Source organism: Botryllus schlosseri, chromosome 15 (assembly GCF_051294905.1).
Source record: "Botryllus schlosseri isolate E-star chromosome 15, Bs_hap1, whole genome shotgun sequence".
NCBI lineage: Eukaryota > Metazoa > Chordata > Ascidiacea > Stolidobranchia > Styelidae > Botryllus > Botryllus schlosseri.
The window spans coordinates 21,167,565-21,192,860 of NC_137250.1; the positions used below are offsets into that span (position 1 = coordinate 21,167,565).

General features: G+C 41.4%; 3 protein-coding genes across 3 annotated transcripts in view; 1 reads left to right on the forward strand and 2 right to left on the reverse strand.

Moving 5' to 3' along the window:
• The window catches only part of LOC145457406 (116 kDa U5 small nuclear ribonucleoprotein component-like), a 134,903-nt gene that overhangs the window by 89,100 nt on the left and 20,507 nt on the right, over positions 1–25,296 (reverse strand). The window lies entirely within an intron of this gene.
• Positions 1,613–3,507, forward strand: LOC145457424 (tubulin beta chain-like). The gene is made up of 4 exons (XM_080335650.1): positions 1,613–1,862; positions 1,935–2,043; positions 2,105–2,215; positions 2,279–3,507. The coding sequence occupies exons 1-4, from the start codon at positions 1,806–1,808 to the stop codon at positions 3,343–3,345; spliced, it is 1,344 nt and encodes a 447-aa protein (XP_080191776.1). The 5' UTR covers positions 1,613–1,805; the 3' UTR covers positions 3,346–3,507.
• Positions 3,166–24,356, reverse strand: LOC145457404 (uncharacterized). Its single transcript, XM_080335619.1, has 17 exons — positions 24,197–24,356; positions 23,957–24,139; positions 23,722–23,888; positions 23,492–23,663; positions 20,034–20,627; positions 19,820–19,971; positions 18,059–18,206; positions 16,486–16,668; positions 15,518–15,637; positions 15,128–15,295; positions 14,713–14,897; positions 13,794–14,020; positions 11,188–11,401; positions 8,786–8,921; positions 7,451–7,625; positions 6,547–6,737; positions 3,166–3,705 (listed from the first exon to the last, which is right to left on the reverse strand). Exons 1-17 carry the CDS (start codon positions 24,333–24,335, stop codon positions 3,626–3,628), a joined length of 3,234 nt encoding a protein of 1,077 aa, XP_080191745.1. The 5' UTR covers positions 24,336–24,356; the 3' UTR covers positions 3,166–3,625.

Below are 25,296 nucleotides of genomic sequence, written 5' to 3' on the forward strand. Positions count from 1 at the left end.
TATGGTAAGCCTAACACACTACTTCAATTCAGATTCATATCGAAATGAACACGAAATATGTGAATGTGAATGCAGAGATAACGCACATTTTCTGTCACGACAGCATAATGGGTCTTTTTGACTGTATAGATTTTACAATTGTATTTAAGTTATGGGAGCACTACAATTTGCTTTAGATATCGGCAGATAAAGCGGTCATCAATGTTTGTTTGTGGGACCAGAATTTGATACATAATATATATTATTGCATCAATATATTTTAATATCCGCTGATGACAGTCGTCGCGCATACAATACGATTAATATTGGTCTGATCAGATTATATTAATGATTCTGTTCAATATCGACAGCTGCTTATTTTGTTATGACAGTTCCGGACGCGGGAGATTATCAGTGGCGCGGATTTGTGTAGCGATGCGGGCAGTGATATCGCCGCCAAATCCTAATGAATGTTATGAATCCAACTTATGTTGCTGCCATATCTGATTAAAACTTTAATTTTGTTCACACGAAGCTGTCAGATGCGTTTCAGCGACAGCAAACGCATTGAAAAATTCATTCGTGCATTCGATTATCTCGTAAAGTGCACTATTCCACTGACTGCGTCACTAGTGAGACGAACACATAAATATTTAATATATTCAGTTACAGGATTCTAAACTCATATCAACTCGAAATGCGCTAGGGGCTTCAGTACACCGGCGTACCAGATCATGTTTTCGACATACTGATTTCCCCGTCCTCATGTCGACGCATTGTTATATGATTGTCCAGAAACTCGAATATTTCCGGCTGACACTCGTCAGGGGTAATAGTCAGTAACTAGAAGAGAATGGGAAATATCATCGTCTATTGAAGTTCTTTACCTACGATTGTTGATATGCAATGATTCTTCCAGTTCTGTACCTCCAAGAAGCTCTATTATTCATCATATTCTCTGTATTCCCGAAATATTGTATCAAGCAGACATAAATGGATGCCCACGATGCTAGGTGATGACATAGAGATAACGGCTTTTATGGTTCGTTGATTTACAGAGAAAATGTCGCAACATATGAGTATGAGTAATTGAGTATTGTTGTACCTCAGCAAACAATGAAACGAGCCTAGACCGGCCGCCATCTTTACACTGAGGTCTTTTCAAGACAGCACATAACGAGTCATATTTCCTTTCATGTCGAGGCACGCTAACAATGCCAACCGCACAGCAAACAATCATTCCCGATTTGTTAGCTACAGGGTGGGTTGAGCGAATGTATTCTAGCAACGGTCGCTCTGGAAACATGGCGAACGGGCCGGAGAGAACTTGCTGAGACAAAACGCGGCTCTCTCACTCTTTATCTCCCCACCATGACAACTGCTGCGAGAAGCTAAATAATTTACACTGTAAAATATTGTGACTGTTCAATGGCTACACGACATGCTTGACTGTGTTATAATGAAGGGATGTTGATGTGTCGCAGCCTAGTCTAGATGTAAACCATTAGTTCAGGAAGTGATATACTTTTGAAAGTAACACGTTAATAGGTTTTATGGTTTGGAAAAAGGGAGAGCGGATGAATACCTGGTAGCGATGGTGAAATTTTGAAATCCTTCCCGCTACCGAGGCAACGGCGGTTGGCTCGTCTGCGTGAAGCGCCGAGAGAATAGAAAGAAACCTAGAAAGAGCCCGAGTCAATAAACGAGTGCGCGAAACACGCCGGGGTTTATATATCAAGTAGGTCACTCACATTCGGTATTCCGTGATTCAGTACAAAGCCGTCAGTTTGTGCGAGAAGCAGTTAGCTTATAGTTAAATTATAAATATGCGTGAAATCGTCCACATCCAAGCAGGTCAATGCGGTAACCAGATTGGTGCCAAGGTGAGTTGTCGTGTAGGCCTACTGTTTTGCGAGGGAATACCAACGATAATAAAACTGGTTTCTTTGATTTAGTTCTGGGAAGTCATTTCTGACGAACATGGCGTCGACCCAACTGGTACCTACCATGGAGACAGCGATCTTCAATTAGAAAGAATCAACGTCTACTACAATGAAGCCACCGGTAAATATAACACTACTAGTCTTTCTCGCTTGATTCATGCCTAAACACGGCTTGTTTTTAGGTGGCAAATACGTCCCGAGAGCCGTTTTGGTCGATCTCGAGCCAGGAACCATGGACTCCGTCCGATCCGGCCCGTTCGGTCAAATCTTCCGCCCCGATAACTTCGTTTTCGGTAAGTTACCAATATATATTTTCTGCGGCATTGATAACAATCACTAATTCATTGCTATTTTAGGACAAAGTGGAGCCGGTAACAACTGGGCCAAGGGCCACTACACAGAAGGAGCTGAGCTCGTAGATTCAGTTTTGGATGTCGTCCGCAAGGAAGCAGAAAGCTGCGACTGCCTTCAAGGATTCCAACTTACACACTCCCTCGGTGGCGGCACCGGATCCGGAATGGGAACCCTCCTCATCAGCAAAATCCGTGAGGAATACCCTGACAGAATCATGAACACCTTCAGCGTTGTCCCGTCCCCTAAAGTATCAGACACTGTTGTTGAACCATACAACGCCACCCTCTCAGTCCACCAGCTCGTTGAAAACACAGACGAAACATACTGCATTGACAACGAAGCTCTTTACGACATCTGCTTCCGTACCCTGAAGCTCACCACCCCGACATACGGTGATCTTAACCATCTCGTATCCGCCACCATGAGCGGTGTCACCACTTGTCTCCGATTCCCCGGTCAGCTGAACGCCGATTTGAGGAAACTCGCCGTCAACATGGTACCTTTCCCGCGTCTTCACTTCTTTATGCCTGGATTCGCGCCGCTTACAAGCAGAGGCAGCCAACAATACCGTGCCCTCACCGTACCAGAGCTGACACAGCAGATGTTCGACGCAAAGAACATGATGGCCGCTTGCGACCCGCGACACGGTCGTTACTTGACAGTCGCTGCCATGTTCCGTGGACGCATGTCAATGAAGGAAGTCGACGAGCAGATGCTCAACGTACAGAACAAGAACAGCTCGTACTTCGTGGAATGGATCCCCAACAACGTGAAGACCGCTGTCTGCGACATCCCGCCCCGTGGATTGAAAATGGCTGCTACCTTCATCGGAAACAGCACAGCTATCCAGGAATTGTTCAAGCGTATCTCAGAGCAGTTTACCGCTATGTTCAGACGTAAGGCTTTCCTCCATTGGTACACTGGTGAAGGCATGGACGAGATGGAATTCACTGAAGCCGAGAGCAACATGAACGACTTGGTCAGCGAATACCAGCAATACCAAGATGCCACCGCCGAAGAGGAAGGCGAATTCGACGAAGAGGAAGAAGAAGATGCCGAAAACGCATAAATATCATCTGTATTTGTCTAGTTCTGTCACTGTTCCACACGTTCTCAATAATAAAAACCGGTCCGCCACCATTCCCAGCACTTCAGACTAGTGAAACGAAAATCAAGTTTTTGGTAATTCGTGTAATACCTTTCGACAATATATTTTTTATAAAAATCAGAACTTGTTACGATAGCACGCCTTCACAGAGGTATTTGTGAAAGTCATGGAATAAATTGCGAGCTTTATAAAATTACTGTGTGTAGGCGGCAAACTGAGGGTAGAGGAACGCTTGATCTCGTCAGCCTGACCATTTTCGAAGGTCGTGTTCTGCGTAGGCTATCGCTGGAGTCCTTCTCTTCATAGCGTGATGTTTCAGTCCTGGAATCATAAATCAGTTCATTAATAATTTAATCATTTCAAAACAACACAAGACTGCGATACAATGGAGAGATAGGAAGGCGTCGAGACGACTTGAAGTATAATCTTGGAAATCAGATACACACCCGAGCTTCGGCTTAGTAACCAGGCTTAGCATAGGCTGGCAGCAGTGCTGATACTTCTTATACAGAGTGCGCGAAGGCTTCACCATAATATATTAGTATATAGCCATAAGATCAAACGCAAAAATAGTTAAATGCGTAGGCAACTGAGTACTGACATGGGCAATTGAAATGTGGAGATTCGCGTTCGCTTGGTTAGTGATAGCGATCGTCGCAGCACGCGATCGAAACATACAATCCTGCTGTATTGTATACAGACGGCAGAGGCGCAATCGAACTCAGATAAACCGTATGGATTGTTACCAGCAATTTCATCGCAGTATATCATCGAATTCCAACACCAAGTGTATAAAGACTGTATACACTGCAATGTGTAGGATATGGGATTCGCTGTGATTGGAATTAACTATTACTGCACCACTGAATTTTTCAATACCGACTGAAATCCGCTCACGCCATAGAATTCCAACGGGTCATCTTCACGGTACGTTATTTCGAACAATGTCAATGTATTGATGACACTCGAGAGGGAAGGCATTTCGTCTGACTTACATTACGCGTTATCGCAAAACCAAAGCACAATAACGGCTCTACGCGTGGGTATCCAATATTACAACAGCGACAGGGAATTTGACATATGTAATGCTTATTATATGTTACAGCAATATTGCGAAATAAGACAAATGCAGCTATAATAGCTGCGTACGGAATATGGAAACTGGGTAAAGATTTTGCTCAAAACCACGGTGTATTTGTATTTGAAGAGCTTCTTGGAGGTACAGAACTGCAATTACAATTGAATATATTCATATTGAAATGAACCCGAATATTTTCGGCTGACGCTGGTAATCGTCAACAACTAGTAGAGAATAGGAAAGAACATTGTGTATCAAATCAACATTGTACGTGTACGTCACTATAATGTCTTGCATGCGTGTGTGTTGTGTTGTATGTGTTTCGAAATTTGAATGTGGTAATGGACGCGTACGTACACTGTGCACTACACAGCAGTGATATAATATCAACGAACAGCCAAGAACAATTCAAGTAGCACGACCAAATCTAGACCGCGTTCACATGAAGATATCTCTCTGGGTATCCTGGAAACGTCAACCTTTGTTATAGCTTGGTAAATAGATACGAACTATAGGTATAGCTTTCAGACGGATCGATACGATGGAACTGGATCGGTGTTTGATGAAGTTTCAACCCGCAATGGACAAAAACCTCTCCCTTTTATATCAAGGTAACGACTGTCTCGTTTGGAGAACTACCGTTTGCAACTATTGATTTTGAATTTGCTGAGCCCAATACACGTTATCAACAACGGCGTGTATCTTGGCGTATATCCTGCTTAAACGTTATTTGACAAGGGAGTTTCCGCATTTTATTGATGGTGTAGTCATTCGGTGTTGTTTACACGCGGTCGCAATAGCGACTGCATGTATTTCGTGATAGTGGCATGTGCAATTGTGCATTGTGCAATTGTCAGATTTGTACAAACTATCGAATTTTCAAAATGCGCAACTGCAACTAGAACTAGAACGACTTGCTTTTCAAAACTATATAGCAACTAGGACTAGAACTACTTACTTACCAAAATGTGCAGCGAGAACTAGAACTACTCACTTTTCAAAATCCATAACGAGAACTAAAACTAGAACCATTCACTTTTTAAAATCCTCAACTCCAACTAGAACTAGAACTACTTATTTAGCACAATGTGCAACTGGGACTAGAACTACTCACTTTGCAAAACTAGCAACTAGAACTAGAACCAGAACTAGAACTACTCACTTTTTAAAACTAGCAACCAGAACTATAGAACTAGAACTAGAACTAGAACTAGAACCAGAACTAGAACTACTCACTTTTTAAAACTAGCAACCAGAACTATAGAACTAGAACTAGAACTAGAACCAGAACTAGAACTACTCACTTTTCAAAACGAGCAACCAGAACTACAGAACAACGGAATATTGGAGTATAGACATTTCAAGTTTCGAATTTGAAATGGATGGGGTTCCGACTCCACAATCCACCCCCTGGATATGCCACTATTAGTAGATAGTAGCCTAGTGATGACTATATGAGCTAATATTGGCTGCAGGAACATCACACAACAGAACACCGGTATCACGATTCACGCCAAACGACGACACATGTTATCTATAGTCTAGTTTGTTTGTTTCTTTTGTGGTATTCATATGGTGTTTGTCGACTACTATAGTCATTTACACCAGGCCGATACTCTTCCTTTTTTTCCGTAACTGCCGACTTATAGCACGGCCCACTTATAGGCTTCTTGTAGGACACCGCTTACGCGGATGAGGTGGCGAGGAGGAGCCTAGATACACCTCCAACACTTAGGTATAGGAATTCTGAAGTCGACCTCGGTCGGACTCGAGTCCGCACCCATTGGTGTTGCAGCCGCGAATTATACTAGCCTACTGCGCTATCTCATCACACCTAGTTTAGTTGTTCTGAATTCTAAATTAGTTTTAAAATGTGCAACTAGAACTAGATCTACTCACTTTTTAAATGATTAACTATAGTTAGAACTGAAACTCTTTACTTTTCAAAATCCGCACCTCGAACTAGAACTAGTCAAAAATTCAATTGTAGTTTGTATAAGATTGTCAATGTGTAGACCTATTGCACAATATGCAATGAGAGCATATCTTTATACTTTACAAACGGTCGAACTACGTAGGCCTACCTGCCACTGCACTCTGGAAGCCAGCGTTGTAGTCGCAAGCCACTTCCGTCTGCTCGTACACGAGCCTGTTGTCAGAATACATCTCCTTTTTGTCCGGACCTCCTACGACGGCTCCGAACACGACATAGTAATTCGGTTGCGGCGTGAAAAAGTTCTGCCGGTTGCACACCTTCGGAAACGGCCTGCAGGTACTGGAAGAAACACAATGATATGCATTCAGATTCATTTGAATAACATACGAATAGCTTGTACGTGGTACAAAACTTCAATATACAATTAAAGAGTATATTCATATTGTAATAAACCCGAATATTTTCGGATGACACTTGTCAAGGGTAATTGTCAGCAACTAATATATTCATATTGTGCTCAGAAAGCGGTGTCTAATGCTTTGATTACAATCAAACACGATAACTAGATTACGAAGTAGTTGAAGCCTAAATCTAACTAGGTTATGGCAGCGGGGAGGGCAACATATAACCCGCGGGCCGGATCCGGCCCGCGAAGGGATTTTGAGCGGCCTGCCGAGAGTGTCCGGTCATACATGATAATATAACCTGCGGCCGGAGAAAGATGGCCATGAAACTAGTTTTTCTGTTCGGATCTACATACATTTGCGAACAAACATTTTCGACCATCAAAATGAACAGACAACGCTGCGTTCCAATCTAACTGATGCCCATATGCAGTCTTTAATAAGGGTTCTTCGTCCGACATGCAACTAGAGTTCAAAGAACTCGTCGACAACATTGATCGACCACATATCTTTAACAGGTCTTGCAGTGTAGATTACGTTAATAAATTCATTAAATAAACTTAAAATGTACATTAAATATTATGGCTGGAGAAGTTGCCCGCCCCTGGGTTATGGTCGAAGCTTTATAAATGTCAGATAAACATTTACCTCGCTCTGTGGTGAACTCTCACGGGGTAATTGTTACCAAACCCGACCACATAACTTCTTCCGATGTCACCAAGGATAAGATGGATTTGTTTGGCGGCCCAGTCCACGTATTTTTCTATATCCGGCAGAGGAGGTTGGAGCGTGGAAGCGGCAATAATCATAAAGGCGGTGTTGGCTGTTAAAATGTGACGTATTGCAAATATTATGTATGCGTCCAATTCAATACATGACGTATCCTCGCATCGAATACTTTGAATTCCACGAAATTTCTATTGACAAAGTGCGGAATCCCGTGAATTGAGTGAGCATGGTTGATTGTATATATTGTCGAATTCCGAATATACAGTGGGCCTCGCTTAATTTGGACAGTTTGGTTCACTTTTGGCCGAATTGAGCGGAAAGGCACACAGCGCGTTGCGTCCGGTACTGTTGCATAATAAATGAACTGCAGCTGCTGCATACTGCAGTAATTGACATGGATCCGATAAAATGCACAGTAGTCATGCCTGTCCTTCGGGTTAGTTATTGCATTGTTCGGTAGTTTGGATACAACAAGTATACTGCATGATGTATAACTGTAGTTCACACGCATTTATAGTTCTAACAGTACTTTTTGATATCCCCACCAACGCAACTAACTGGCGAGGTGTTAGGCGTCTATATTTCCCCGGTGCCGAGCGAGCGAGATAGTGTAATGGTGATGCGTCCGGCTCCTCTATCGGTATAAGTCGTGGCTTCGATCCTCGGTCGGGTCAGACCAAAGATCACAAAACTGGTATCCGCAGCTATCCTACTAGTGGAGAAAAAAACGGGAGTGCAGACTAGGCTGCCTTACTGTCGTATCGCATCTCAGTCGTCAAAGCATCTCGATGGTGCAGGCGAAAAAGAATATCATATCTCTCTCTATCTCTTTAGTTTACATTAGTGAGAAATTTCACTTTTTCTGCTAAATTTTTCCGTGTAAATATGTTCAACAAGATGCACGCAATTCAATCCTAAAAACAACAATGAAGCTGGTACGGCCTAGTATGAGTTCATTGTCAATTGTTACTGCACGGATCGTCATTGTTTCATTATAATCCCTCATCTTGCGTGAAAAGGAACGGAGTACTGATTATTTCATACTGTATTACAACCTAACGATATGAATTGCGAGCCTGGGTCCAAATTTAGCGGAGAATTTTCCGAATTTACCGGAGTTTTCTACGTACAATTTTTACTTTACTTCTATTTCCTGAGCATTTTGGCCGTATAAGGTGGTTGTCCGGATTATCCGATGTCTGAATTAAGCGCATTCGACTGTAGTTGTTATGCAATCGGCAAAATGAATTATACCTGCGTATCTGTTGGGCCCCCATCTTCTGAGCCACATCAATCCCTTCGGCGTCTTCGGTGCGTTCATAACATTCCGGATGAAATCGCCCACAGGCTTTCGAAACATTTCTTCCCCCGTCAAGTTAGCAAGTAAGATCTGTTGAGATGTGGTAAAAGATTAATGCGCAAGTCTATTGGAATTAACAGGCCTATACACTAGAGCAGCGGTTCGCAAACTTTTTCGGCATGTAGCGCACTAGAAATATTACATAACGCTCGCGGCACACTTCAAAACACGTCAAAACGAAGAAAAAAACATGTTCGAATGCCCATTAAGGTACATACAAATGACAATCAAATTTTGAATACATTCATCATGGAATAGGATTTTTAAGAAGGCAACCAAATCTTTTCGCGAAAACAGCGTTCAAAGAACGGGCGTATCATAAATCGATGAGCCGTTCTTCTTCTGCAAAACGATTGCGTGGTTTACGGCTTCTAAATGAGCTGACTGCCCACCTAAATATGTTTGCAGCAAATACCGAGTAGAATTGTTGAAGTGTAAGCAGAATTCCAGACACTTTTCTCCTGACTTGCGGTACAATTTCAAGTTAATGAGTTGATTTGAAACGAATCAAAGAATTATATCCGTATATACCCGCCCAGTTATGATGTGGACATTACCCTATTCACAGAGGTGGTCAACGTAGTGAAGAAAGCTACTCAAGTAGAAGTAGAAGTGGCGACGCAAAAATCTACTCAAGTACGAGTAGAAGTACTTCTTCCATAAGCAATCTAAAACTACTTGAAGTAGAAGTAGAATTTGCTGGCTTTAAATCTACTCAAGTAAGTAAGTAGTTTCGAAACGGTCATAATACGATCGCATGGACTTTCAAAAGCCGCAAATTGAGCTATGCAGAAGGTGCAGAGAGCTTCATGTACAATGCATATTGATACATCCCAGAAGCAATGTTCGCTCTAATTTTTAACGAGTCTGCGCACACTCACAAACTCACTGCGCAGACCCTTGGACAACAGTGCGTAATTAAAAAATGTCATCACCCCGGATTTTCTGTGCGCAGAGACCGTGTCAGCACTGCGCATTTGCGCACGTGCGCAGCTTAGAGGGAACCTTGCCCAGAAGGTATCAATTTCCGACAGCATGAGCATTCTACCGCATCATGAGATGCAAATGATAGTTTTGCTATGGAAATGAGATACTAATCTTTTGTTTATTCGAACATCCCGCTTTAGAAAATGTCATGGCATGTTCCCTCGCGCATATCGCGGCCCTTAGTTTAGTCGAAGAGCAATACGAAGAAGTATGGATACGATGCACTGCGCGATTCGTATACGATGATTAAAAAAAATATGGCGAAACGTAAAAATTCCATATAGTGTAATTGATGTATTTTAGGAAAATAGATGGCGATGCTACTCTTGCTTTTAAACTGAAACGTGTATGTTCTCAAGACAAAAGAACTGAAACTAATTAGAACTCTAAGTAATGATACTGCGAATTGAACGATAACTACCAATACTACACCAGAAAAGCGGAAAATGTATTTTATGTCTTTTGTCGAGACAATTTTGACGGTGGTCTGCTAAAACAGATCTGACGCTCAAAAAGTCAGAGTCCACTTTTCCAGATTAGGACACGCCATGGGCTGCTAGATTACGATATGATGGGTAAATTCTGGATTGCGAAACGGTAGTTTCAAACGTTATGATGAGCCATATTTACTGTGATTAAATATGTCATATGGGCGACAATGCGGTGCAATGCAACCTGCAACCTAAATAATATTCACTTTCGTGAAAACATGTGAAGCGCGACGGAAATTCTGGGTTTGACTTGAATTTTCTTAAAATTGAAAGTTAGAACTCCGTGAAAACAGCCCGGGAATTCCGCAGTTTCTCTTTCAAATTGGAGGGTTACACTACTTCTACTTGACAAACTGAAAATAGCGAAAAGTAAGTAAGTAGATCACAAAATATTACGAAGTAGAAGTAGCGAAGATTCTATCTACCTAAGTAAGTACCAGAAGTAGAGGAAAACTACTTGAGTACTTCGAAAAAGTAGAAGTACTTCGTTACTGACCACCTCTGCCTATTCATGGGCAATGACATGATTAGTTTCATGGAAATGGTCACGTACTTATTTATCAGCCTGTTGAAGAAGTTCGATCGCTTTCTAGTCGCATCCGCTTGTCTGCATGCCTGGTATTTAATATTATACAGTGTTTTTCCAAAACCCCAGAAAGGATAGCGGCACATCTAAGAATCTGTGGCGGTACACATTGTGGGAATCACTGCACTTTAGTAATTATTCGAACAACTTATAGATAGCATTCAAGCTTTGAAAACTCTAGCACCGCAACATCAAATATAGAAATTCAAAAAAATCACTAGGCTATATATACCTGGGCCGCAATTAACTTTCGATCCCACGATATCTCCGATTCGACCACGTATCGCCCTCCTAGTTCGTTCACAATTTTCGTGGCCTTGTCCAGGTATGCTTGCTTTTTCGTAGCCTTATACAGCCAAGCGGCGGCCCATACCAGTTCGTCTTTGTAGCCGGAGAACGAAAAATAGAAGTCCTTCACGTCCGGTACAGACTCGTGATACACGCCTCTAAATAGAGAACATAGAATCAGACTCAGACAACAGATAATTATAGTTGTCTACGTAGACTAATTAGCGCGAAATGCAGGTAAATTGAATGCGAATGCAACCCTATATTTTCCCGTTCAATGCATCTCATGGGGAATAAGGATGTTGAGGGGGCATTCGCCATTATATACATCATGAATATATACGCCTGTCTATTTATAAACCATTGTATTGTGACATGGCAACTCCTGACTATACGCCAAAGGATCTGCGATTCGTCAATTTTGTTTGTAAGTTACAAAATGAATGAAGTATTTAAAAAAATCGACTTGTGTGTCAAAGCTTGTCAAGTGCTGACGACATCCATCGTCTTTTATCTTCACATCGTTATCAATCTCACCAGGACAACTATAGGGGAGACCGGGGACAATTGTAACACTTTTCGTATTTTCCAACATTACGTGTTTTTCTCGTGGAAATTTCACTTCCAAAGTTTTATATAAAGAAGTCAACAACTCGATAGTTGATATGAAAACTAAATTGGAACTCAATCAACAATCAATCATGGAAATTTTGGGTCGCAAAAATCGCTGCTCAAATGTTACAATCGCCCCGTACCCAGGGGCAATTGTACCACCCTTGCGGGGCAATTGTAACAGTGTTATTTATAACTAAACACAAACTAAATGAACAACGAAAACGGAAGCACAAATTGTAATATTGCATGAAACTAAAGGAAGAGACGTTTGAACGCTTCCAGGCGCATTTATGGCATCTGAATGCTATATCACCCTTCGTGTCTTGTTCAAGCTTAAAGTGTACAAGAGACACATTCATTCCATCATCTCCCTACACATATTCGGTCTCTTCTACCAAGGTCTGTTGTTTAGCGGGCATAATGGGTTGGTCATTCGGTCACCTGCGAAGGTGCGAAACCGACCTGGCTAACATATCTTGGTTGAATGGGCCGATGATAGTATAGTAAAACGAGGACGCAACATTGTGTGGCGTCAAAGCTATAATAACATTTATCTGTGCTGTAGAAAATTAACATAAATTGTTCACATCAAATATCAAAATGTAAGTGGGCCATGATCAAAGTCAGAGGACGAGAATTAAGCCATGACTATTGAAGTTCGACACACCAAAAGTCGATCAACATGAGAAAGGGTGGTTGAATCACGAAAATAACCGAACCGTCAGATTCACATCACCACTATTGTATGGCCGTTTCGACAGATGATCGTGTTAGAATTGGTATCGCAAGGCAGTATCTGTTCTGGTGAACTTCTGGCTGTTGCAAGATTATTCTGCAGTAGATGAATGGTAATACCAACATATGAACAAAGACAATCAGAAATGATAACATATTGTAACGGGGCAAAAGTAACAGAGTGTTACGATTGCCCCTGACACGCTCGACCATGATTAGTGTCTCAGTATGGTACCTTCCCGGCGATGCAAGTCCTATTCTTTCTATCACCACGGTAGACTATAGTAACATTGTTCCAGCTACACATATTACGTTGTAACTACTTGAGGTACTATTCGTCTAGACAAATTATTCCAGACCAGAAAAACTTTACTCGAGGGTCAAAAATTTCGTTTTTTGCAAATTATTCCGGGGTTTCGCTTCGTAGCTCACCGTAACTCCAGTTATAATAGGAGAGATAACTATTGCATGCGCACTTAAAATATCAAGCTGATTCTCCATCCTACTAGCGGTGAGGTCGATTGTTACATTTGCCCCTAGTTACATTTGTCCCCGGTCTCCCCTATTATTCTAGTTGTTTAATACGATCTAAATGCCAGTAATCCAATCTTCTTTTGATTTGTGAAATGTTTCTGAGCTCCAATTTGAATTTTAATCTTGGAACTGCTACAGGACGACTCTATAGTGCGCCAAGATTGCTGTGCAGACATTTGCCATCTCATGCTTACTATAGAATGACCACTGATTCGATATGATATGAGCGTGATTTTTGACGAATTTCTTTCTAGTTCGGAATGCAATGCAATTTGCAAGCTTTTGCGAATTCACGAATTCTAATTCTAGTCTAATTAGTAAATAATAGTTTAGCTATAATTCTAATTCCAATCTAATTTATAATAAAACTGTGTAGCTATAATTCCAATTCCAATCTAATTTGGAGTAAAACTGTGTAGCTATAATTCTAATTCCAATCTAATTTAGAATAAAACCGTGTAGCTATAATTATAATTCTAGTCTATTTCGGAAAAACCCGTGTAGCTATAATTCTAATTACGATCTAATTTAGAATAAAACTGTGTAGCTATAAATCTAACTAATTTGAAAAATCTGTGTAGATATAATTCAAATTCTAGTCTATTTTGGAAAACCTGTCTAGTTGTCTATAGCTGCATAGAACACGTAGAATGTTTGACGGCATACCTGAATGTGTCTGCGAATTCGAACAGCTGTTCTGCGTGTTTCAGGGCGGATTTCGCTAGTGGCTTGTTGATTTTCTTCAACAGCAAAGATGTCGCAGTCAAGGCGGCCGCTGCCTCTGCGGTAGGCTCGCTGCCGGGATTCTCCGGAGATAGAACGTACGTGGGACGCTTCATGCGCATTTCTTCGGGTCGACCGAAGGTAGCGTGGTCGATCTTTCCAGACCCAACCTAAATACAGAGGTGATTAGTAACGAAGTGTGAGGGTTGTAACCACACGGTTCCGAGTCACAAGTCAATCCCGCTTTCCTAGTTTTGACTCGAGTCATTTTCAATTGACCCCCGAGTCAAGTCCGAGTCCTAGTCAGCTAATAGAGGGTCGAGTTCGAGTCATTAAGTTCACTGTTCCGTTTTCAGTTTAATCGGGTTCAACCCACTTTTTTCAACTCTGCTCGAGTGATATAGAATATCTCGCATTTATAACGTGGTAATTTTCTTCCGTCCCAACAGTTTCTGGCCCTATTTTCCAAGTATCGGGACTGATAGACGAAATATACCAATAATGTGGTGACTTTACTATTATTCGAAGTCACAATGAAATGTCCGTCTTGGCCGTCTTAGTCTCGAGCCATATGACTTGGTTCGAGTCCTGCACAATGACTCGAGTACAAGTCGAGTCAATACAAAAAACTGACTTCAGTAGAGTCGAGCCATTTTACGCATTTTAATTTTTGTATTGCGGGGGAAGAGGAGCCCAGATGAACCTCCGACGGGAATCGAACCGTCTCCGCCAGATTCGTAGGCACTCATCGTTACCACTACACTATCTCCCCCAATGAACTACAATCATTTCTTATATAGATCATATCTATCATTCATAAGTGGAATGATAGCAAAAATATTAACGTTGGGGGTCATTTCACCTGCGCTACGAACTCGTATTTTGATATGTGAGACTGGATGAGGTACTTTGCCGGCCACTTGACGCAGTTCCGGAGGTTTTTTAGCTCCCCAGCGTCTTTATACGCGTCTTCAAACATCAATCCTCCCCACGCTAACAAGCTCACGGAGCTAGCCATGGGGAGCGCGAACTTCACGTGATCTCCAGCTGTGAGATGCAAGACGAATATTATAATTAACTATTCTTGATCATAAATCAATTTCACTGAAATGTAGAACGAGTGAAGTGAGCAAAGTTGGACTATAAAAGTATCTGCCTTTCTAAAATCAGACTAGAATTAGAATTATAGCTACAAAGTTTTTCCAGAATAGAATAGAATTAGGATTGCAGCTACACAGTCAACTGACCATTGCCCAGAGTTGAAAACCCGAACTCACCATCAAACCAACCCCCACTAAGATCAACACCTATGTCACACCCATCCTTCAGTGTTGAATCGCCTCTCCACGGGATGCGGTTATTCTTTGGAAGCTTGCCGGCGCGTTGGGTTTCGTAAAATAGCATCGACTTGTGCAATACTTCGTTGTAGTTGTATTTTGTATTATCTGTACAACAGAAAACGATAATACAGTGTCATATGCGATTGTTGCTATACAATGTTCTTTCCAATTCTGTGCTAGTTGATGATGGTTACCCCTAACAAGTGCCAGCCGAAAATATTCGAATTTATTTCAACATAAATATATTCTCAATTGTATATTGAAGTTCTGTACTTTCTTATAGTATTGCATTAGCGTTAATACATAGATCAATATCATTTGAAATACCGTCATTTGGCTTGAAGTCCGGTTTCGCCTGAGCTTGCTTTTTCGGCACGACTCCGTTTGGCGATTCGGCCATACACCGTTTTGATATCTTTGAAGGCTTCTTCCATCGCGGTACACTGCCTGAAATTAAACTGCCATACTGAATTTGTTGCTGGCCGTACAAAAATTAACATGTCCAGTTCAACTACGCGATGGGTGGACAATATTGGACAATGGACATAATCAATGACGCTAGAGCAGAGTTGTGTCTAGGGTTGCATTTAAAGCAGATTGTTGTGTAAAACATCTTTTAAACAGTGTTTTAAACAAAGCCCTTCTAAAAAAATTGTATTTTTCAAGTTGCATAATTATGCCCCAATTGTGTAAATACTTTCCGAAAATCATGTTGTGTGAGCCTATACGGATGACTACCACCCTATATAGCCGACGTATACGATATGGGATGGTTGGAAACTTCAAAATAGTCGGTCCAACAGCTATAGTACAGATATTTCGTCAAAGGGGCTATAATTACTCTATATTTTCTATTGTGAATGTCAATCCACTATCGCGTCATAATTGAGTATTGACAACGTCATGGCGTAAAAAAACAATAAAAAGCAAGTTTTAAACAAGGGCCTTTGTTTTAAACATGTTTGTTTTAAATTGATTTTTGTTTTAAATGATGCAATTGATGCAAGTAACATTGCCCGAATTCGTTCATTAACTTTCAAAAAGTTTCGCGCTTCGCGCGGCTAGGACGTGTATGGTATTTGCACGAAGATTTACCTAATCAGGTTCGCTCTTATCGGACGACCAAAAAAGGTCACCAACTTCAAAGGTTGGCCATGCACTCCTGGTGTAGAACCAACCAATGTTCGTATGCGAACGCGAGCCTCGAAATTTATGAGATTCGCGCACACGAACGCGAACGCTGACCTCACGTTCGTACCTAATCCCTACTAACCACCTTCGGAAAAGATAGTAACCTGCATCGCTCTTTTTCTCTTCTCCGGGGTCGTCTTTGTTCACGTCACTCGATATTTCGACTGATTCTTCTTCCGGGGTTGATTTTTCTAGTTCCACGCTGACTGCTTCCATGTCTGGTTGTCCGTCAGTGCCCGAGATTGAGTCACCCTCGGTGAACGCCAGGGAGCAGAGGTAGATCTTGGCTAGAATCCAAGAAAAAGATATCGATACAGACACGCGGATGGCTCTTTCCCCGCGTCGCTGTTCTTACGGCGACAAAAAAAGCCCAGGAAAAGACCCGATAAAAGAGCGCACTCAGAAGGAATGGAAAGAACAAGATATAGCCACTGAATAGAGACTGTCATCCAAAAAGAACTGTGACATCGGGCGCTATAGGTCGTGGTGGATGGCAGTTTAAGAGACCGCAACTGATCGTTCGGTATCCTCCTATCTGTTCATTACATCGCATTGCGTCTTATCGCATTGTACATTGTGTGTGTGTTTTGATGATGAAAATACAATCTGACGATTGTCGATCATTGATTATTGTCCAGCAGAATTCTTAAGTATTTGCATGACGTCGTTAGAATATACCAGAATCTACAGATGACCTCTTCAAAGAGAGGGTGCCGTCAATTATACGATAAACAGACGGAAAAGTATTACGATTTGCTTTCTATTATTTACGAGGGTTCTAATATTTCTGTTCCAGAAATCCGCATATTCATAAATTTATCACCATTGTCCACTTTAACAACGATTAACAACATTCCGGGTTCGGGGTGTAATCACGATTATGCATCTGGTCTGATGCTGGTGTAATCAGACTAGATGACCTTCACGGTCTTATCGATCATTCCTATCTAATACCGAATACTGTGCATGCATATATTTTCTGTACCACCACCACTGCCGTGTGTTATGTATTTTGGTTTGATGAAGTAAAGACTCTCTCTCTCTCATCGGCTCTGCAGCAGGGTTGTATAATGACTCGAGTCAATTTGTGTACTGACTCGACGTGTATTCGCGTCATTGCGCAGGACTCAACCGATTCCTACGACTCGACACACTCCAGATGACTTTTTCAAGTTTCGTAAGTCATGATCGACAATGGAAAAATAGGCCTAGAAACTGTCTTTTATCTGTTTATAGAGCGAGAACAAGGAGTATATTATGAATTCAATACTGTCGATACCTCCCAAGAGTTTCACAGAAGTGAGTTGAATGAAATTGAACTCAATACTGAACAGTAAACTCTATTACTCGGACTCGACCCGTTGCTCCCTGACTTGGACTCGGAATTGACTCGGTGGTGAATTGAAAATGACTCGACTTGACTCGAATCAATACGATAAAAGTCAAATTGACTCGTGGCTCGGAGCTTTGTGACTTGGCTGCAACCTTGCTCTGCAGTATTAGATATGTAATTTTCAAGCCCCTTAATTATCAGGTTACGCTTCAGCCAGGCCACGTCATTGTCTCTGTGATAGGTAATATGAGAAGAATTGTAATCATGCGCAGATTTAATCGGCGATTACGGTTTTATAGGCATCTGTGCAATCCACCCTAATAGACGTTATGATGAGCGCTCACCGATAGGAGTATATGGCGTTTTAGCGGTTTGCTTGGCAATGAAGTTAATATCAGTCAATCCCATGTACAGGTCTTTATTCCAATCGTGGGGTCCAAATGTCCACATTTTCCCGTCGGAAGACTTTTCAGTGATCGTCACTGACCAAACCTAGGCGTATAATAATATAACGATCAACTTATATACGGAGATCATATGGGCTCAATGATGTTTCTAATTCCTTGGGACAAGGCACGCTTTCAGGGGGGCGGGGGTGAATACACATTCTTTTCGCTAGGAGTGTGAAGGTTCTGCTTTCGTGTGCGACTCCAAATTTCCTCTCGGACATTTTTACGAAATTGAAATATTAACCACGCCACAATAAATCCATGACGCTCATCAATTGTTGAATACAATTCGACCCATATAAATATAAAATGCCCTTCCTAATTTTCCTATACTGGCTACGCCTGTGTGACAACCACACGTATCCTTTTTAGAGGTGGAAAGTTGGGAACCAATAGCTATACATAATAGGGACCAAAACAGCACTTCATTAGCCCACTCCCCCCCAAAAAACGTTGGTTTTGGCCCACCACCCGAATATACGTTTGCACAGCTGTTTGTCAGTGAGATTTTTTATACTCGTTATTGTATCAGTTTGAATGGCCTAATCGCGCAAAGCGCGGAAATTTTTTATAATGCAGGATTAAATCGGTCAATAATATCCGCTCTCTGCCGGCGTAATCAGATTCAGCGGTCGTGCTGACCGAGTTGTCTTGGAAAATGTAGGGCCGTAAATAATAATTAATCATGTTCGGGTGGGCCCGTTGGTATAATGACTTCGTTGCATGGTGTTATTTCGTGACCTCTTGTCTGCTATGTCAAAAAATATTGAGATTGCCCAAACGTAGCAAACTAAAAGACGCGCACGATTTGAAATTTTTTTCTCTGTGGTATGGTATTTGTCTTGTGGGGTTCATATTGTCAGGACAGTAACATTCGGCGCCAGTCATTTAGGCGTGTAATGGCAATTTAATATATATGCACTTGTACAATTTACATATATCGAAGTTTTCGGTCAGCGAAATGGCAGCCTTTTCGGTCAAGGTTTTCTCGCTGCCGAAAGTCAGAGTCACATGTTACAGCTGCATGGCCTAAAACTTCATGTCTTGGTTCCGTATGGCACCGTAATGGCTGACGCCGAAATGCCAATTTCTGTAAATAACGCGTATTTTTTCTTGGGGGAAGGGTACCCTATGATAGGGTTACCATACGTCCTCTTTTAAGAGGATGTGTCCTCTTATTTGACTTTTTTGAAAGTGTCCTCGGAGGACGCACTTTTGTCCTCTTTTTTGAGATCTTTTTATGAAAATTTAGGTCACCTTTAGAGCAAGATGCGAGTGATATGCCGTGAATTAGCACAGAAGTGACGCTCCGTCGGGTATTTCGGACTGAAAAACGGTGATTTTAGCTCTGAGGGAAAAGTTGACTTTTTTTTGGTCATCCACCTGGCAATGTGGAGAGAAAAACGGTATTTTGGGCTCTGAGCGGAGAAAATTGACCCTTTTTTTTAGTCAACCGATCACAAAGTGATGCAAGTCTCCAATTTCAGAATATGTGTCCTCTTTTTAGATTTCCAAAATATGGTAAGCCTACCTATAATGAGATATTCAGTAACATAAAATCGCGCTCTATAATTTATGTTCATTCACGAAAAAAATTTGGCCCCCCTTCGAGTTCGCGTATTTATGTTTCCCATTTCTGTAAATGTAACATTGCACCTGCATCTCCGCAATAGAGAAATCGAACACCATCAGCATCGACCAATCCAACAAATGATCGGTCACGTTTAGAATCGCGTTACCGCTGAAATAAGATTCTCCCAGATCTTCCCAACCTTCCTGCGTCTTGTAATGTTCTCGGTGTGTCTGAACTTGAAGAAGAATATTACAGGCGTACCACCACCCTCACGTAACGATTCAATGATCAACTCACGTTTGCAGTATCTCCCGTTAAACTTAGTTATTGCGGTGATAACAGTGGTCGTCTTTTCAGCCTGAGTAGTATTTGAGTCAGGGTTAATTGACAAGGGCGTAGCAGGCAATGACGTGGACGAGATCACTGTGGAAGTCTCAGGTGACTTGTTTTTTGATTTGTTCTTTCCTTTCCTGTTCTTGTTTCGTTTCTTGTTATTTTTCTTGCCTTTTTTGTTGTTTTTCTTTGGCGATTTTGTTTTCGCTACTTGCTTTGTAGTGGTAGATGAAGACGGTGTTTCTAATGTTGTCGGTAAGCTTGTAGTTGACGTGGTCGCGGTACTGGTAGTACTTGTAGCTGTGGTACTCATTATTACCGGAGTTGTAGTTGTTGTTGTTGTTGTTATAGCAGTAGTAGCACTTGTTGGCGTTGTAGATGTAGAGGCCGATGTCTGTTTGACGGTTGCAGTGGTCTCAGTACTTTCAGGCTGGGATGTGGTAGGGACAGTTTCAACCTTTTTGTCAAGTATCAGAGGTAAAGAAGTGACATCTCTCATCTGCGATGGTTTGTAACACCTTGCGTCGCTAATGCGATGGTCGAATAACCCAAGAAACGCTGTAGATTTAATACTTATTAATTACAAAGATGAATTCTAATAACCTTTGAATGATGTTTATAAAACGCTCATTCATAATGACGCTTAGGACATAGAGCCTACATATAATTACCCACAAATCTGATGAATGGAAATGAATGGAATGGGCGAGTGGAGATGAATTCTAATAACATTTGAATGATGTTTATAAAACGCTCATTCATAATGACTAGGGCAAGTTTTTGTTGCAGTTAAATCCGTGGATAGCTCAGAGGTGGTCAGTAACGAAGTACTTCTACTTTTTCGAAGTACTCAAGTAGTTTTCCTCTACTTCTGGTACTTACTTGAGTAGATCTGATTTTCGCTACTTCTACTTCTACTTCGTAATATTTTGTGATCTACTTACTTACTTTTCGCTATTTTCAGTTTTTCAAGTAGAAGTAGTTCAATCTTCCGATCAGGAAGATAGCCTGAGGAATTTCAGAGATGTTTTCACGGAGTATCAACATTTAAATTTCATAAAAGTTTAGTAGAGCCCAGAATATTCGTCGCGCTTCGCGCGCAGTGGATAGAGAGTGACCAGTATGATTTCATGAAAGTATCGGTGAATATAATTTAGGTAGAGAGTTGGCGTGGTTCCGTTCACACCACATTGTCGCCCTTCGCCCATATGAAATAATTCATCACAGTATATATGGCTCATCATAACGTTTGTAATTGATGTTTCGCAATCTAGCTTTTACTTGTCATATCGTAATCTAGCATGTCCATGGCGTGTCCTAATCTGGAAAAGTGGACTCTGACTTTTTTAGTCTTGGAGCTGTTTTAGCATACCACCTTTGAAACTTTCTGGACTGAAAACATGAAATACATGTTCTGCTTTTAGAAGTAGTATTTATGTTTCACTTTCAATTCCCAGTGTCATATACTTTGAGTTATAATTAATATCAGTTCTTTTGTCTGGATAACATACATGTTGAAGTCAGTGTTGGGATCAAGTCACTACCTTCGAGTCACGAGTCATTTCGAGTCATTGAACATTTTGACTCGAGTCAAGTCAAGTCAATCGATTTTCAAAGGTGACTCGAGTCAAGTCAAGTCAATCGATTTTTGGAGGTGACTCGAGTCAAGTCGAGTCAAGTCAAGTCAAGTCACGAGTCAAGTCACAATTCAAGTCAAGTTGCCTTTTCGAAGTATGAGGCATGATACCGTCATTGCATTTTGCTAGCTGTCTGCAATACAGATTGAGTGGTCATTGATTTTGAACCGATGAACGAATATAAAGTTAAATATACATGCGATAAGGCGCTTTATCGCTCACATATGCATAGAACTGCTAAACCTCAGTTTATAGTTACCAGCCAAAATAGAGAATAGATACAAATTGATAAGATGCAATACATTACGCATTTACAAATCGATATGATACAATTCGAGCCTGCGCCAATGGTTGAGGACAATATAAACTATATTCGAATTCAGTTTCAATAATACAAGAAGTTTGGTTAAGGTAAAACATAGAACAAAAATTACTATACTATACTAGTTTACGACAACGTAAGCTGTAAGCTTCGATCACTTCGTTTGCGGTTAATGTATTTGTGAGAGAACGATGGAGGCTCAGTAAAACACACGTTCATTAATTGATTGGTCGCTCTCACGGGTTACACGCGTTTGGCGAACAATCCGAATATATGCAAGATGCAGTGATTCTGATCGACACCGATTACTTGATGACTTGAAATTGACTCGTGAATTTTGCTCCGAGTCACGAGTCAATCCCCATTTCTGATAGGCCGAGTCAAGTCAAGTCATTTTAGCAAAGTGACTCGAGTCAAGTCAAGTCATACGAAAAAGGTGACTCGAGTCAAGTCATGACTCGAGTCATCCCAACACTGGTTGAAGTATAAAAGGAAGTGTAGGAATGCCTTTAATTTCTGGAAATAAAGCTACACAACATGGTGTTTTTACGGTCCACCATATTTTTTATTACCGTTTGCTAATCGCGCAGCACAGTGTTTACTTACACCGTAACCTATACAACTTCTCTGCATTGCTCTTCGACCAAACTACGGGCCTTATAATATGGGGGATGGCGCCATACCATGCTATTTTCTAAAACGTGCTGTTCGAGAAAACATAGGATTGGCATCGCATTTCCTTATCAATACTATCATTTTCATCCCATGATGTGGACGAATGCTTATGCTATCGAAGATTGGATACCTGCTGGTATGCATCAACATGAATCAAGCACGTCACCTATCGCACATAGCTCAATTTGCACCTTTTTACAATCCACGTGGACGAATTAGGATCGTTTTCACAGCTACTAACTTATTTGAGTACTTTCAAAGTCGGTCAATTCTACTTCTACTTCAAGTAGTCTTAGGGTGCTTATGGATAAAGTACTTCTACTCGTAATTGAGTAGATTTTTTCGTCGCTACTTCTACTTCTACTTGAGTAGCTTTCTTGACTACTTTGACCACCTCTGGGAAAGTTGCATTTATTTTTGAAAAAAGTGAATGGAATGGGCGAGTGGAAATAATTGCCGAAACTTGGAAATTTCGAATCGAGTTCATCAGTTCCTATCAAATCAGAGTTCACTCATTCAGCAAGCTCGTTTCGTATTCGCGCTATACAATTCTCCTGTAGCATTCTCAGGAAAAGCAGAAATAAGTTTAGAATTAAAATGTGAGCATATAGAAACAGTTCACAATCTAGATTAGAATTAGAATTGGAGCAAATAAACATTTCACGTATTATATTAATTAGAATTAGATTATCGATATTCCGCTCAAATTATCCAAAATTGCTGTCGCACCAACAAACAACAGACACTGCGTATCTAGATTTTTCATTCAGATTTGGCTTACGAAATACCTTGTTTGGGTAGTTCCCCTTCAATATTATTAACCTTGAAAGCCCATCTGAAGTTCGGATCATCCAAATGCGATGTTAAGTCGGCGTTGTGCTGCGTATTAGAAAGCGTAAACGTTTGCTTGTCGAAGGACGCGCTTGAAACTTCTGCATTCCAACTTTCCAGCATTGCGTCCTATAGGCATACTTAATAGTCAGTTGATGCACTAAATTCAAAATGTCATATAACTGACAGGTCCGAGAGGTCGATCCAACTGTAGCATCACAGACCACCCCGACGTGATCTTTGCTTTCACGTCTGCTATATCAGACATCTCCACCATACCAAGAAATCCTTTTGGCCATTGATCAACGATGATAACGCGTCCCATTTCGTGACTCGGTTTTTCACATATTGGTGCTAAACCACAATGGTGTTTAGCGCGTCGTGATTGCCATGACTACCAATTATAATAAGCCTGATTATACCTTCGCACGTAGGAGGTGAGCCTCGCCATACGCATGATCTAGTTCCACACCAGCATAGCATTCTCGATTCTCCTTTCATTTCGTATCCCGGTTCGCATATCATTGAACAGACGGACATATGACCGAGACCGTTCGTACATCTCGTCAGAAATCCGTATTGAGGGACATTCAGCTGATCGCATTCTATGCAGAACCAAGATTATCAGCGAATAGTATTTGAAATTGATAATGACATCATACCTCTTTGACTGTGAACTACGTGACCCACAGTCAAGGCAACGATAAGACACGGTATCCACATTTCTTGGCTACACGATCTTACGAGAACTGGAATTTCAGCATAAGCATCCGAACTGAATGTTATCGAAGTGGTAAGCATATCTAGCCGCAAGGCATGCCGTCGGCGCGATCGGTAAATAATCACTAAATGCGGGATTTTTCGGTATTACCCAATCCATTGCCTTATTTTTCAATCGACAATAAATTGATGCAGTGTAGAATGCACATTGCGCAATTGCACCGCACATACACAATGCACATGCACACGTTCCGACGCCGTGTCATCTTTTATGATAGCGCATGAAAACACAGATACTGGCACAAGTACGTTGATTAGCTGTAACAAGAAGTGCTAAATTTCCCATAAAAGAGAACGAACTACCAATGAAACACGCAAGGTAGATTCCTAGCGACCAGTACGACGGAAAGCATCTTGTGCAGCAAGGAGCCAAGGACCGCTTCAATATTTTGGATACCGGCTCTCATACGGGCATCGTATGTGCTTGATGGGCCCCGTGAGCTAGTCAATCGGTATATATAGCTCAGTGGTTTATCCCCGATATCTTCAAACACTCCATGCCACATAATCGCTGTCGCTGGGCTGTTATTGAGAAAACGAGTGTCAATCCATCCCAGTCGAATCGCAATTCGGTGAAACGACTATATCCATCTGACTTTAGCGAATAACATGAATCATTATTATAAAACCCACAGGAAACTTTCATATGCCATACCCGCATAACTGGTTCCATACAGTAGTAATATTATTCCACACCATATTTGATATATTTTCCATTGTTTTTCAGAGACGCAATAGGCCTAACTCAGATAGGCTACTATTCTAGTCTTGATGTTCGGAAATTTCCAGCGTTAGGCCAATACATTCAAATTATTTTGGATGAAATTATCCATTTCAAAAGCCCTCATGCCCATTTCTAACTTACTTGTGTGATATCTCAGCGATGTAGGGTGTCAGAACATCAGCAGTGAGCGTTGGCTCCACTCACGCAGGCGGCCCTTGTTCAAGTCCCGCCGTCGGAGGTTGTTCTGGGCTCCTCGTC

Coding starts and splice junctions, on each gene's coding strand:
- LOC145457424 (XM_080335650.1), top strand. CDS start 1,806: ATGCGTGAAATCGTCCACATCCAAGCAGGTCAATGCGGTAACCAGATT. Junction 2,044..2,104: donor CTACTACAATGAAGCCACCG/GTAAATATAACA, acceptor GCTTGTTTTTAG/GTGGCAAATACGTCCCGAGA. Junction 2,216..2,278: donor CCCCGATAACTTCGTTTTCG/GTAAGTTACCAA, acceptor TTGCTATTTTAG/GACAAAGTGGAGCCGGTAAC.
- LOC145457404 (XM_080335619.1), bottom strand. CDS start 24,335: ATGCTTACCACTTCGATAACATTCAGTTCGGATGCTTATGCTGAAATT. Junction 20,628..23,491: donor AGGGGAACTACCCAAACAAG/GTATTTCGTAAG, acceptor TTAAATCTACAG/CGTTTCTTGGGTTATTCGAC. Junction 3,706..6,546: donor CTTCCAGAGTGCAGTGGCAG/GTAGGCCTACGT, acceptor TTATGATTCCAG/GACTGAAACATCACGCTATG.